The 13,697-nt window shown below is 44.5% G+C and overlaps 1 protein-coding gene across 1 annotated transcript in view; it reads left to right on the top strand.

Annotated features, from left to right (window-relative positions):
* The window catches only part of arid3b (AT-rich interactive domain 3B), a 33,076-nt gene extending 22,671 nt beyond the window's left edge, over positions 1-10,405 (top strand). Inside the window, exons 5-9 of the mRNA XM_018738805.2 lie at positions 5,463-5,646; positions 5,898-6,163; positions 7,907-8,152; positions 8,271-8,360; positions 8,593-10,405. Coding sequence (XP_018594321.1) covers positions 5,463-5,646; positions 5,898-6,163; positions 7,907-8,152; positions 8,271-8,360; positions 8,593-8,765 — 959 coding nt within the window. The 3' untranslated portion in view covers positions 8,766-10,405. The remainder of the gene's footprint in view (positions 1-5,462; positions 5,647-5,897; positions 6,164-7,906; positions 8,153-8,270; positions 8,361-8,592) is intronic.
* Positions 10,406-13,697: the final 3,292 nt, after the last annotated feature.

Raw genomic sequence — 13,697 nt, 5'->3', positions numbered from 1 at the left:
AGCTCACAAAGAGTAAATCTGGATTCCGTCCAGCACTAAGTGTTCTTTTTTGCAAAACAAATTGACAGTTTTATACCACCATAATTTCAGCTGGAACATTACTGATGATGGGGAGTAATTCTGATTTGTAACTGTATTTCCAAATACCGCGTCCACACCCATACACATCCGATGGTTTTTCCAGTCTTCGTCTGGTCTGTCCAACACATCGGCTGCTCACCTGCTTGTCCCTGCAGTCTAATCTAAAGGCGAATAAGAAGTGAAAGAGGGAAGTGGTTTCCTGGAGCTGAAAGGGGTGCCACTCGTTGGAGGGTGAGGGGGCAGGTTGGGAAGAGCAGAACTGAACTCTAGTGGAAATTGCCGTTTGGAGAGCAGAGGTCCCCGGATTTTCCCGTCCACTTTGCACTTCCGCCTCTTCAGACCTCTCCTGTGGCCTCAGTTTGTCCCTCTGTCTGATGGACAGGGTGGTGATTAGGGTCAGATTAGTCAGGACCTGTTTAACCTCTGGGGACAGCCAGCTTGGGTTACTGGTGGGGGCGCGGGGGGGGGGGGGGGGGGGGTCTCTCAGTTTTTGCTAGCTCCTCCCTTTTCCTTCACCCCCCTTCTTTATTCAGGTGACCCCTCTCGCAGCAGGGTGGTGTTCCATTTCATTCTCTTTTCACCATCTCTTTTACTCAATTAATCAAGCAGGAGTCGAGGTAAAAAGCACTCGGGTGTTCAGCGGAAGTGCTCTGTTACACTTGGATGTAGGCAGATACCTCCCAAAAGCAGCAACTGCCCTTTACCTTCCGGCTGATGTCTGGTGTCTAGAACTAGATCAGGAGCTTCAACAGCCACTGCGCATCAGTCTTGTGCGTGTCAGCTTGTAAAGGACACACAACTCCTTCGTACCCCCGCCCCCTCCCCTTGGGTACCAGACTGCTAGTGTGTTTTTATTACTGTGTCAGCATAACTTTTGCATATCATTCAGTTTTCTGTGGGTTTTATTTGGCGTGATATTAAAAACCAAGCATCTGTAAGAAGGCACCAGTAATATGTGGGTGAACATGTGTGATTTCCACACAAGAATAACCTGTAGTTGCATACATGGTATGTTTAACCAAATATTGACAATTTATGAAGGTTAATCTTCCATGTTAAGAGAACTGCAGTGACTACTGTGAGCTGCAGTCATAACGCCTTGGTCTGTCTGTCTGTCTGTCTGTCTGTCTGTCTGTATCCCCCTCCAAATCATTTATTTAGATTTCTCCAAGTTCCTTACAATGTGAGGATTGTACACTAAGCTATTTAAAATGATGTACTTAAGGATAAAGCTGTATAATGTTTCTGGGACATGGAGGGTAGATACCTTTCTCATGAGTACAGCTCAGGGGTTCGAACTTTAGTTCTTCATTTTGAAACCCATGGTTCTCACAGCTCCTCTAAGTGTGTGTGTCTGCCCCGGAATGTTTGATATAAGCAAGCCTCTGTGCTGAATAAAAATAACTTGTGAAAGTAAAACGACAGATAAAGATGCGCATTGTACTGAATTAAAAAAACCCTTTGTATGTAAAAAGGCATACGGTTTTGTTTTGCGGGACCTTGTCATCTGAGGGATAGAGTATTTTTATACACTAGGTTTTTGACTTATGGACACAGGTGGGACAGAAGAATGTGTCATCGCCACAACCTTCTATATAGAGCTGAAAGATTCATTATATAATATTGTGAAGCATTCTTCAGCATCTGGCTGCTTTGTGTAGTAAAGCAATCAGAAAAGTGCAGCAATGGAAAGGTTTCTCAATTTATTCACTGGATCACTTTCATTAATCACTTGTGCAATGCAGGGTCGTGGCAATCAGGAGCCTATCCTAGAGACACCGGGCGCAAGGCCACTTGGGGTACACCTCAGATGAGTTGCCAGTCCGTGGAAATGCCACACAGAAAACCCACAGCCGGGATGAGAGTGAACGTAGAAGCCATTTATGTGAATATGTCCTCGTATGAAGATGAGAGGAGCACAGAGCAACACGCACAGAAGGCTTTACAAGCTGTGTAGTTTGAGGTCAGAGGCTGGTTTATAGCCATGACCTCAAGTTAACATGGGACTATTTGCTCTGGTCGGCGCAGGATGTTGCACCAGCAGCTGAGCAGTTTGGCTGTGCAGTTGGACCTCCGTTGCGTTTCCCAATAGCGACTGCTCCCTGTCCGTAATGAGTCATTGAAAAGCCCTGCTTTCTAGCATTATGCTGTTAAACTGAGCAATCTTGTAGGGTTTTGTTTTTGCCTCATACTATGGTGTCGTCATTTGCGTGGTTATTTATTGGTCCTGACTGCTATAGGGTTAAGTCATCGTGATGCCCCAGTTTTCTGGGTGGGGTTTGCTGCAGAGCCTTATCTGCACAGGGTGCCACTGTATGCGCAGCCTTTCGTTTCCTGCTTCTGCTCCTTACACGCTGGCCATACGACATCCATCCAGCACTCGTATTCTCCGGCTTGTAATTATGCAAAGAATGCCAGTAATGTGAAATCAGCAATATTTAATTTGCTCCCCCCCAAGCATCAGGGCCAGCACCATTGATTTATTAGAGAATGCTTTAATGTGGGCAGCTGTTTTGCTCTAAAAATAGGTCAGGGGTCAGATGTAATGACCCCCCCCCCCCCCTTTTGTTTTTTTTTTTTTTTTTACAGGGAGGAAGAGTATTTTGGAATCGCAGCGGGGGTGGGGCGAGGGGTGAAGCAATGTAGAGTTTGAAGATGCCAGGCTGTAGTGTTCCTGTTGCGTTGGTCCTGCTTCTTCCGCTCGCTGTTTAGTTCCTTTCTAAGCTCCTGGAGCAGCTCTGAAAGTACAGTCTGATGGCTGCTGGAGCTGCGATGCACCGCTCCCAACGTGTGGAGACGAGACTGACGCCCGTCTTCCAGTCAGGCTGCCGGCGGCAGACCGTTCCTCCTTCCAACTTCAGTTGGGACTGTGGGAGTGGCTCAGATGGCCTCACTAGAACCACTGCCCACCCTCGTGACCTCTGACCCACCGGACCATTAATCACTTTGCCTGAAATGGCCTCGTCCCGCAGGGGATATGGCCAATTAGTCCATTTCAGCAGCATGACAGTGGCCAATGGCGCGAGTTCTGAACTTAGAGAGCCAATGCCATTGCAAGTTTATGTGGAACCGTGTTATTAGAACCAGCTGAGGTGCCGGTGCTGCCAGGTCACGGAGCAGCCGTCACATCTTTGTATACATTGTCACATCTTGAGCTAAGCTAACGCTAGTGACTGGGTTGAGTGGCAAATATAGCCAGATCTTACCCTGTCACAGCAGTTTGGGTATTGTCTTACATAACAGTAATAAGGGTAGTTTGCATTAGATTTGTAACTGTAATACTCCTTTGAACCGACTGCACATGAGGTGCAATAAACCATCTCCTCTGCCAGGGGCCACTTAGTGGTTTTAACTGATCAATGGATCATTATCAGCGATCTGCTTTCTCCATTCTGCAGTAAACGGCTGAGTTTTTTTTATTATTATTATTAAAGCAATTTCTCTCTACTCCATGAGATGCTCGTTCAAATGGAGATCGACAGCACTCGTTCTCAGCCTGCAGTTCCACTCAAAGATAACATTCAGGATAGTTTGCTTTCCCCGTTTGTGGGTACGCTTCCCCCCTTTGTGCCGAGGGACGAGTGCTTCTTTTTTGAACGCGTCTCTGTGCTGTGCTTCCTGCTGACCCGCACTTTAATTCATACATCAATAACCCAGAGCTGACCCCTGCCCTCACCACTCATTCTAATTGTTTGATGTGCAACGGATGTCCAGCACCGCATTAAATAACCATAGTTTCTCAAGGCAGTCCTTTCCTCAGCCTCCCGGTGTGTTCGGGATCTGTTTGGCCTTCCGGAAATCCCACGTAGTTCTCCTATTTAAACCCATCTGCTGCGTTTAACAGGCTTGTGCCATTGCTGTGTGTCGTCACCTTTTGCTCTCATTGGTGTCAAATAGTGTAACTGTCCTGATCACATTTCACATCTTTGCACTAATGGACGTTCATGGCGACTGACAATCTGTCTGAATTGTGTTTTTCCTGGTGCCATCAGCTACTTACTGACTTTATCCTGTGCGGCAGAGAATACGGAGCTTGTCTCCGTGTTCAAGCGCTCAAGTTAGGAATGTACCGGAGCTGGACTGGGAGTTCCGGTAAACCATTTCCAAGAATTAGAATAATCACTTATCTCCTCATTTGGTTCTCTCCTTATTTGTTAACAAGACGAAAGGGTTTTGCTTTGCAAACAAGATAATGACAGCTCTTTTTCAACGTTGCTGAGGTCTTTAGTGCTGCAGACATTTCCACCTCTGACTTAAAGCCTGATTTGGTTAAAACTTTCTCGCTTGATTTGTGTTCTTTTGTGTTTCAGCCTGATGCAGTAACATCTGTTGTGTGTGTGTGTGTGTGTGTGTGTGTGTGTGTGTGGTTCGCCCCCCCGTCGTTTCGATGCCACTAATGCAAACATAGTTAATGAGTGAAATATGGACGTGTGTTATGAAGTACCATCAAAGGGAATGAATAGCTGGTGCTGTGTCAGGTGACCGTGTTGCTTAGGACACAAGTTGACAGTAGGTAGAGATGGATTTGTCATATGTATTTGCTGTCCATATTATTTTTGTTACTAGTAAATCACAACTCTTCTACATAAGGATACTGATGGGAGTCCAGAGAAGCCTGGTGGGTAGCTGTACATAAAATAAACGGTCGTAATTGTAGGCAGCAGGGCATGGGTCAGCACTAAATTAACACCTATGATTTGGGTGAATCTCAACCTGACTTTACCGCTATTTGAAAAACACATTCATTGGTTTTATTCCAGGTTAGGGGCAACCCATGTGAGGTTGACATTGAATTGGCTGGCATTATGAGGGGGGGAAAAAAAAAACATTTCAACACATGCAGATGTATATTGGCCAGAGTTGTAGGGCTGTGTGGATTTACTGCAGTCAATCCTGTATATGGACTTCATTATATAGGCCTACCGCCTCCTTAAATCCCACCCCGTCCTAAATTGCCAAGGGATTAGCAATCCAGTGCCAGAGTAGCAAGCTGTATGGAGTGCTTATTAATTCTGACCACTCTTTCCACCCGCTATTGCCTAGCCTGCTGCATTTCACACCACCCAAGTGTCCTTCTGGTGTGATTTGCTTCAGCGTAGACTCTTGTACTTCTGCAGATACATTGTCACTGTAAGGTTGGAGTATCTTGGTTCTGTTTCGTGGGAGCTCCCGCAATAAAGTGGTTGTTGCGCTTGTCGAGGCAGGTCAGTGCTCAAGTACATGTACATATCTCCCCGGAGGAACTGCACACTCCAGCTTCTCCTGGGACTGACAGTGGATGGCACTCTGGTAAAGGTTCATATCCAGCCGCATTGCTTGTGCTGACACTTTCTCTGACTTCTGCAGAGAGTAAATGGAGCCATTTTATCTTTCTGCACCAGGAACCCCAGTGAACCGTATCCCTATCATGGCCAAGCAGGTTCTGGACCTCTACATGCTCTATAAGCTGGTGACAGAGAAGGGTGGTCTGGTGGAGGTCATCAACAAGAAGATCTGGAGGGAGATTACCAAAGGCCTCAACTTGCCCACCTCTATCACCAGTGCCGCCTTTACACTGCGCACACAGTAAGGATGATTTCATGTAAAACCAACATGCCCTCTAATCTGTAGATGTTTTCACAGTAGTCATTAGTCATTTACTGTAGGACTTTGACTGCTGTTTTTTTTTTTTTGTTGTTTTTAAAATGCTGAACGTGCATCTCAAGCATGTTATACCTTGAGTTCATATTTTATAGAACTTGACCTGTGTGTGTATCTGTATGTGCATGTACCTGGGTGCCTCTGCATGTGCACATCTGCCTTTGTTATGCGTGCAGGTACATGAAGTACTTGTACCCCTATGAGTGTGAGAAGAAAGGTCTCAGCTCTCCAGGGGAGCTGCAGGCTGCCATCGACAGTAATCGCCGTGAGGGTCGCCGTCCGGGCTACAGTGCCAGCCTGTACCGCTTCTCTTCCTCCCCCAGCACTGCACCCCACATCCTCTCATCGCCCAAAATGCACCTGTCTTCACTGGGTGGCGGGACATCAACCGGGCTCAATGGCCTGCAGGCCTCTCCAGGCCCTGCGCTTAAGAAAGCGGCAGGTGAGTGCAAGGTTTTCCAGTCAGCAGCTCTCTCAGGAAATCCGTAGCAGTCAAAACCATGCTCGTGTTTTTGCCTTGTGCTCAAGTCCACAAGTGAACCACGCAGCAAATGACATTGTGGCCTTTGGGGAGGTTCATTTCTGTTTTTGAGGTTATTGCCGCTCCAACACATAGCAGACATTCAACAGGACGATATATATGTCCAGTGTCATGAGCTGTATTAAACAGAGTTGGACATGCTGAACTTGTCTATCTAATGGCTATATTCCCTCCTTAAGTGTTTTACTCATTAATTAATCTCTGCTCTTTTTTTGATATAGTTACATTTTTTTTTAATGCAGCTTAAAATATGTTGGATCCTCGTGTCACGAATGTTCGTTACAAGTTTTCAAATATAGTTTTTTAAAATGGCATTTTCTTCACTGTTTTGTTATGTAAAATTTCTCTGGAGTGAAAGTGTCCTGCGTTTCTGGACCCAAACATTAGTTGATGGGGCAGAATAGCATTGTGGGACCTCCTTATTCTGTCTGCCTTCCATGGTGTTTACAGCTCATGCCTGGTGTTCTCAGCTGTTGTTAACTGATAATTAGTAATAAAATGACTAGTCTTGCATGTTTTTCTGGAACTAATCCATCTATATTATACTTTGAATAGTTTGTAGCGAGAAGGCTTTTTTATTGTAATGTCGGTTGTTAAAAATGACAATAGTGTTTTTATTTATCTGTATCTTAAGATTTTTCCTAACCATAACCTATAAATAATTGTAGAGGAGCTTTAATTGTTAATTTAGTAAGAGGTTGTGTTTTTTTTTTTTTTTTTTTTTTTTTTTTTTTTTTTTTTAATAAAAATTCACTGTTCTGGTGTTCCATCCAGGGTAATACCCTGCCATACATCCTTGCAAACAGCTATTTATGGATGAACGGATGAATGCGCTTGCTTATTTTTACTGCCACCCTCAGAGGTTCAAAGCTTGCTCCATCTGTAGTTCCCTTGAGCTGGGTACTTATCTGGAATTGCTCCTGTAAAAATGATGTTTAAGTACAAGTATCTTAATACTGGAAGCCGACTTGGAGAAAAGCTTCAGCTGAATGAATTGGTAATGATAAAAGGGAGGAGCCATTGTGTGTTGCTTTTTAGAGATTGCCCCCCATTGGACTAATTTAAAAATGTGGGCTAGACATTTTACTATGTTTCCAGGATAACTATTACAGAAGAAAGTGCACTTTATTCCAGGACTAGATTTGACCCGTCCTGTGTATGGTAAAGTAGAAAAGCGTGTTATCCGTCCAGTTGCTTACACACCCGTTCAGCCTGTGTGTGGTAAAGTAACCCATGGTGGTGTATCTGTTCATTTGTTCACGTCCTCATTAAAAGTGGGCTTCTGTTAGCTCTTGAGGTTTGTAGCCTCAGAGGCTTTAACTTGAACAGGAAGCTTGTCCAGGAAGCCCAACATTTCCTGCTCCCTACAGGGTTAGTAACGGTCAGTCAGATGTTAAACTCATCTAAAGCTGGCTTGTGCGCTGCCTCTTCGTGCAGTTGTATTTCCGCTTGACCAGTTTGTGTTACGTTTATTCATTTAGCAGACTCTTTTCTCCAAAGCGACGTACATCTCAGAGAAATACAATTTGTCTATTACATTAGGAGAAAGCGAAATAGTTGCAGATGTGTGATTCTTAACTTCTCTAAAGCAATTTACCCATCCGGAAATGATATGTTGCCTGTGTTTGTACCTGCTTGTGGCAGAGGAGGTCTCCCCCTCTGTGCTACCCAGCCGGCTGCCAATGGCCATGGCATTAGGCCAGCCGCAATTAGCGAGGGCTGCTGCGTTGGACCAGCTGCGCGAGAAGCTGGAAGCGAGTGAGGGGCCCGAGCGCAAGGTGGCACGGCTGGCTGAGGAGCAACATCGGCTCATGCAGCAGGCCTTCCAGCGTAATCTGCTAGCCATGGCATCGCAGGTGCCCATGGGCCTCAACCTGGGCAGCAGCCGCGGTCAGTCCCATGAATCCTACACCGTTTCCTTTGCGTCTCACTTCCCCAACCCCCTTCTCCTGTCCAGTGTGGTGTCACATCGAACAAAAGCTCACTCTGTCTCGTCGTCTCCCTCTAGAGGACAAGCAGGACCTGGCTCTGAGCATCACTTGCAGCAGTGCGTCCAGCATCACCGTGTCTGTCGAGCTCAATGGCACAGTTTACTCAGGTAAGCGTACATCACGACCCGACCCACCCCACATAGCTGATATTATTTCTACTGGAGTAAGTGTTTCCTCTCCCTTTCTCAGTTGTCAGTCTGTTCTGTGGCCCTCTGAGATCCTCTTTTGATGGAATGTTTTTACAGCTGAGTCAGACCTTTGTCTCAGCATTTGTGCTCTTCTGTAAATTTTGGCTCTGAATGTGTGTGCATTACTAGTCCTGCTCTGTTCTTCCTGTAGGAATGCTTTTTGCCCAGCGATCTGCAGCAGCTGTTAACATGTCTGCCACAGCTACCCCTTCTGTCCCCAGCGGAGGGTTGGGTGTCCTCTCGTCAACCCACAGCCCCAGCCTCTCCTCATCCTCCTCCAAGGGGCCCAGTTCTGCTGAGCCCTCTACCAGCGGCTCACCGTAATGGCGGACCAGCTAGCCTTCTGGCCCCACCTAAGCCTGGCCACAAGTTGCTGGGCTACAGCAGGGAAGCAGGACATTTTCACTGATCACTTTTGATCAATGGAAAAACCAAACTGTTGCACAACAAATACCTCATTACCACCTGCTGGGTTCAACTGGCTGTACCTGCACGTGCAAATTCATACCCATGAGGGGGGGACGTTCTCGTAGTTCATGCTGTCATACGTATAAATGGACAGACACCTGAACAATCCACAAATAGACAGGACATGCAAAAACCCACTACAGTCTCATGGTACAGCTAGGTCTGGCAGGTAGTCAAAGCTGAGCTTGAAGATTTTTATTGTGAATTTTACTTATGTCTATTGCCATTTGTTCACTTGAATTTGCAATTTAGTATATTCTTTACCTTTTACCTCAAGTCAGGAAATCAAGAGTGGTTTGAAAATACAACTATCTATACCTCAAGAGCTGTAGTGTAGTCGTGATTGAATGACTAGGTTACTTTTTATATTAAGTTATGTTTTGTTGGTGAGAGGAATCTTTTATTGCTGTTCCCTGTCAAGTACGGCATAAGACCTCCACTATATTAAAAAATTGACAGGATGTACTCAGACATTTATGTATACATTGTTTTGGAAACTTGAACTCATGCATTCAAGTAAGATGAAATGTTTTCACTGCATGCTAATTCACATTTCAGTTTAAAGTACAGGTTTCCCTTGTATAACAGTTACGTATTATAAGAGTTCAAAGTTATGGACAAAAGTAATCTGGATGCAAAATTTGCATAATGACCCATCAGTTTTATTAAGATATGACGTAGGAGCCATTCCAAATACACACCTTGGTTACTTTGCACCAGATGAGAGTTCCCTCCCTGCACAATGCTGGGCTTCTCCTGCACATGTCAGTTGCGAAGACGAGCTTAAAAAAATATTGATGTGATGCATAGAATTCTCTTGAAAGACAATATCATTCTGAATGACGTATGATACGCTGCACTATTTTATCGAAAATGATACCTTAAACATAGCCTGGCAGAGAGGGATAACAAGTGCTGTTCAGTAATTTTGAGAATTTCCTGGGTAGGTAGTCTACTACTACAACTACTAATAATAATCTGTGCATATTGCATTAAAAAGCAGATAATCAAAGCACATAATGAACAAAAGCAATTTTGTTATGCACAAGAATGTGTGTAACACACTGCCAGCTTTGTGATACAACAGCTTCGTGCTCGGTGATCCCTTCCCTCCGTTTTGTGTTTCTTTAAATAAACTCAACGCTTCAGTCCACCACAGTCCCACCCCCTGTATTTATGACAGTATAGGTCTTAAGGTAACTTTCAATGGCCAAGTACGGAATTTGGCTGTTCCAGAGCCATTCTGATGATCTCGACTTAGATTTCAGTTATCTTTTCTCCACGTCTAAAAGATAAGACAGCAGTTCAGCACATTTTGACGTATGAGCACTCTAGGCAGACTAGCTGCATGCTGTGTGTACACAAACACTGTCCCGGCATGAATCTCATCAGACTTGTCCATCCAAACTGCAGCCAGGCTCCTTTGGTGTCATCGGGACAAGCGTCGCATGTTATAGCTGCTACAGCAGAGCTGCAGCACTTTTTACCACCTTACATGTGGGACAGCTGGTAGCATAGTGGTTAGAACTGCCTTTGGACCCAAAGGTCACAGGTTTGAGTTTTACTCCAGCTGTAGTACCCTTGAGCCAAGGTACTTACTCTGAATTGCTCCAGTAAAAATTACCCAGCTGTATAAATGGGTAAATAATTGTAACCTTAACATTGTAAGTTGCTTTGGAGAAAAGCATCAGCTAAATGAATAAATGTAAATGTACAGGTGAAAGTTGCTGAGGATTGTATGTTTTCCTCCATTTAACTTAACAAGAACCAAGAACTAGCGAGTTAATTTTAAAAGTAGATCTTCAGGAACTAATTATTCTTATACCAGGGAAGCCTGTGTAACATCCTCATGCTCATATTCTTCTGATTGGATGGTTTTGGCTGTTTAAGGAATTTCTTTTGATGCGTTTGGCCTTGATTGAGATCCGCAGCTGCCTGTGTGCTCTATTCTCACTAGAGGTCAAACGGCACTATTGTCGCATCAAGTGTAACCTCCCTCTTGGGATTGTCAGACGTTAATAAGGAAGTGTCATAAGTTCCAAGATGGGCCAAAATGTGTTCTGCACATAAGCAGTTTTCCTCGTTCAGTCATTGTGACAGGGATGGATGTAGAGGGGCATTGTGGGATTTGCGGAAGGGTCGTCCATCACCACTTCAGTTGTGGCAAAAGGGATACCTGTCTGTCTTTGGAGCTCAGGACTATACAGTGATCCAGACATCCTGTTAACCTGTCCTGCAGTGTCAAATCGGTGTAAATCGTTTTTCAACAGAAACAAAACAAAGAACATCCTCTGCATGTTGTCCACAAAGCAGGACTGGAGGGTTATGTGACCCACTATCGATACCTTTCTGACGTATCGCTGGCCTTCCCATAGTGGAAAAGTCTCAGTCTCAGGAATTGCCAAAGAGTCTCTGCAGGCTTTTTTTTTTTTTTTTTTTTTTTTTTTTTTTTTTTGCGCTAATGGATATTTTGTCCAAGAAATGCAAGGAACCTGCTGCAGATATTGTAATCCTCCTTATCTTTGTGTAACTGGACTTGATTTTCTCTAAGCCACTGTTCGTATGGACTCAAATCCAGAGTACTGGACTCCACGTTGGATGTAATTGTCAAGGACGTGTTGCTAATTCTTCACTGGTGTCTTTCTTTTTTTTTCTCTCTCCTCTTTCCTTCCCCATTTCCATTTATATCCATGTTCTGTCTTGTATGTGGGTCTGTACTCTGCAATCAGCTATGTCAAAGTCAACACTGTTGAACAGGTGAAGACCAAAGATGAGTCCAGTTCTACACCTCAGGTCTCTTGTCTACACTCATGTCACTGTTTTTGTTGGGGAAAGATCTGCTGCACTGGGGTTAAGCTAATTTTTCTGAAGTAGGCCACCAAATAGCCTTTTTCTTTCTATTGTTGGGTCAGTTTCACGCGTGTTGATGCCTTAGTGTTGTTGGGCTTCCGTGCTTTCCAAATGGGGTTCTTAGGTCATGCTGCTGTGCTGGACCTATGTTTGGCTTTGAGACTGACACTGCACTGAAGCGCTCGGCAGCAGAAAAGCCTCAATTTGTCCACTTGTTGTCACAGCTTTGTTTTCTCAGCGCAGCCCTTCTTGGCCCTTGGTGTGTTTAGTTTTTCTGCAGCCATGTATGCAGAACTGCCTTCATCTGCAGGATTGATTGGAACATGTGTCAGGATGGGTGGAGCCTGTCATTCTGTTTGTGGTGAGGTCTTTAGGCCACAAACCTAATTTCTTGTGCACCTTTCGCAAGATATTTTCCACCCTGCAGTGATCATGTTGGAAACATGCAGTGCATAGTATATACTGGAAGAATTATAGGAGAGTTTGTTACATGAAGCTAAAAAAAAGTAAATGTCACTTCTTTATATGATTCATGCTTTTTGGTATTTGTTTCCCTGTCATGTGGTTAGTAGGGTGTTAAGTGTGTTGTTAATTTTCTCCCCCTTTTCCTCCAAGACTGAGGCATAAGGAAGTTGACGTATTGTTACCTTGCTCTTCACAGTCCCAGAACAGCTCATCTCAGAGTTTTGTTAGTGATTGCACAGCCTGGGGGGCCTGTCGCCACTGAGCTCTCTTGTCTTTGTGTGTGTCGGGGGCGGGGAGTGCCGAGGTCATAGCAATAACAGCAAGGGCAGAATGTGTCCAGAAACATTAACCATCAAGCTACTACAGTGTTCTCAGTCAATTGTGGGGCTGATGGTTAACTTCTGATTTGAGTTTGGGGTCAACATAATATCTGTGCAAAGTGTGTAAATGTTGGGAAGAGAGATGACTGCTAAAAACTATTGCTGACTTGTATTGTAGCACCTGTGCTCAGTGGAACTGTGGCCAAATGCAGACTCAAGCCCACTTTTGGCTTTTTACCTTTCAGTGAAGAAGCCTGTTTTCATAACTGGCGGCTAAACGATTCTCTCTCTCTAAAGGTGGTTAACTCTCAGGGAACAGCAGCAATGTTGACTGGGGCCACACCGCTCTTGAGCGGTCGGCTGAGGCAGGGGTGGGGGGGTTGCAGTGTCCATGTGGACTTCTCAGGTAGTGCCAGGTGCCAACTGTCCCCTCCTCTCACATGGCACGAAAGCCATCGGACCACGTAGATCAGTGCAGTTTGTCCTCGGGATTGACTGACGGGTAAATTTTTAATGCAGTGGAATGTGAAATGGTGACGTACGCTGTGCAGCACAGCGCTCTTGAACAGCAAGCGCAGTGCCAAGGCAGCCTGTCACCGGCTTTTTATGTGGGTTCGGCTTTTATTGGGTTCTGTCCGTTTCCTTTTTTTGCTTTTTTTTTTTTTTTTTTTTCCCCCCCCCATAATGACAACATGTAGGTAACAGAAAGGCTGATGATGTTCTATGAAACTTTGTGTGTGTGTGATGGCTTTGATTTTTATGAATAGCTTTATTAAGTACAACAATATAACCTGATGCTTGTGAAACAGGTACATATGCAAATGGTCAAATACCTCACTGAATACCTCATATCAGATAGTTCTGTGTTAGTGTAAAATGCTTCATTACAGAAATCAGTCTGGACTCTGTGGATATTTTTATATTATAATTATTAATATTACCTCTTTATGTAAATCCAAAAACCGATACGTACGGATGCTTGTCTGACCGGTTTGTGCTGATTGTGAAGTGTATTTAAAAGTGGAGCACTTTTGACACTCAGTTTTTGTTCATTTGTTGTATGAGGAAGTGGTTCTCAGGGTTATAACCATGTGTGTCATGATAAAGTTTGGCTTTATATCAGACTCTCCTCCTGTGTGGTGTGTGTTAATGT

The sequence above is a fragment of the Scleropages formosus genome, chromosome 7 (assembly GCF_900964775.1).
Source record: "Scleropages formosus chromosome 7, fSclFor1.1, whole genome shotgun sequence".
Lineage (NCBI taxonomy): Eukaryota > Metazoa > Chordata > Actinopteri > Osteoglossiformes > Osteoglossidae > Scleropages > Scleropages formosus.
The sequence above is the reverse complement of the archived record's forward strand: the minus strand, read 5'-3'. Positions and strand labels throughout refer to the sequence as shown.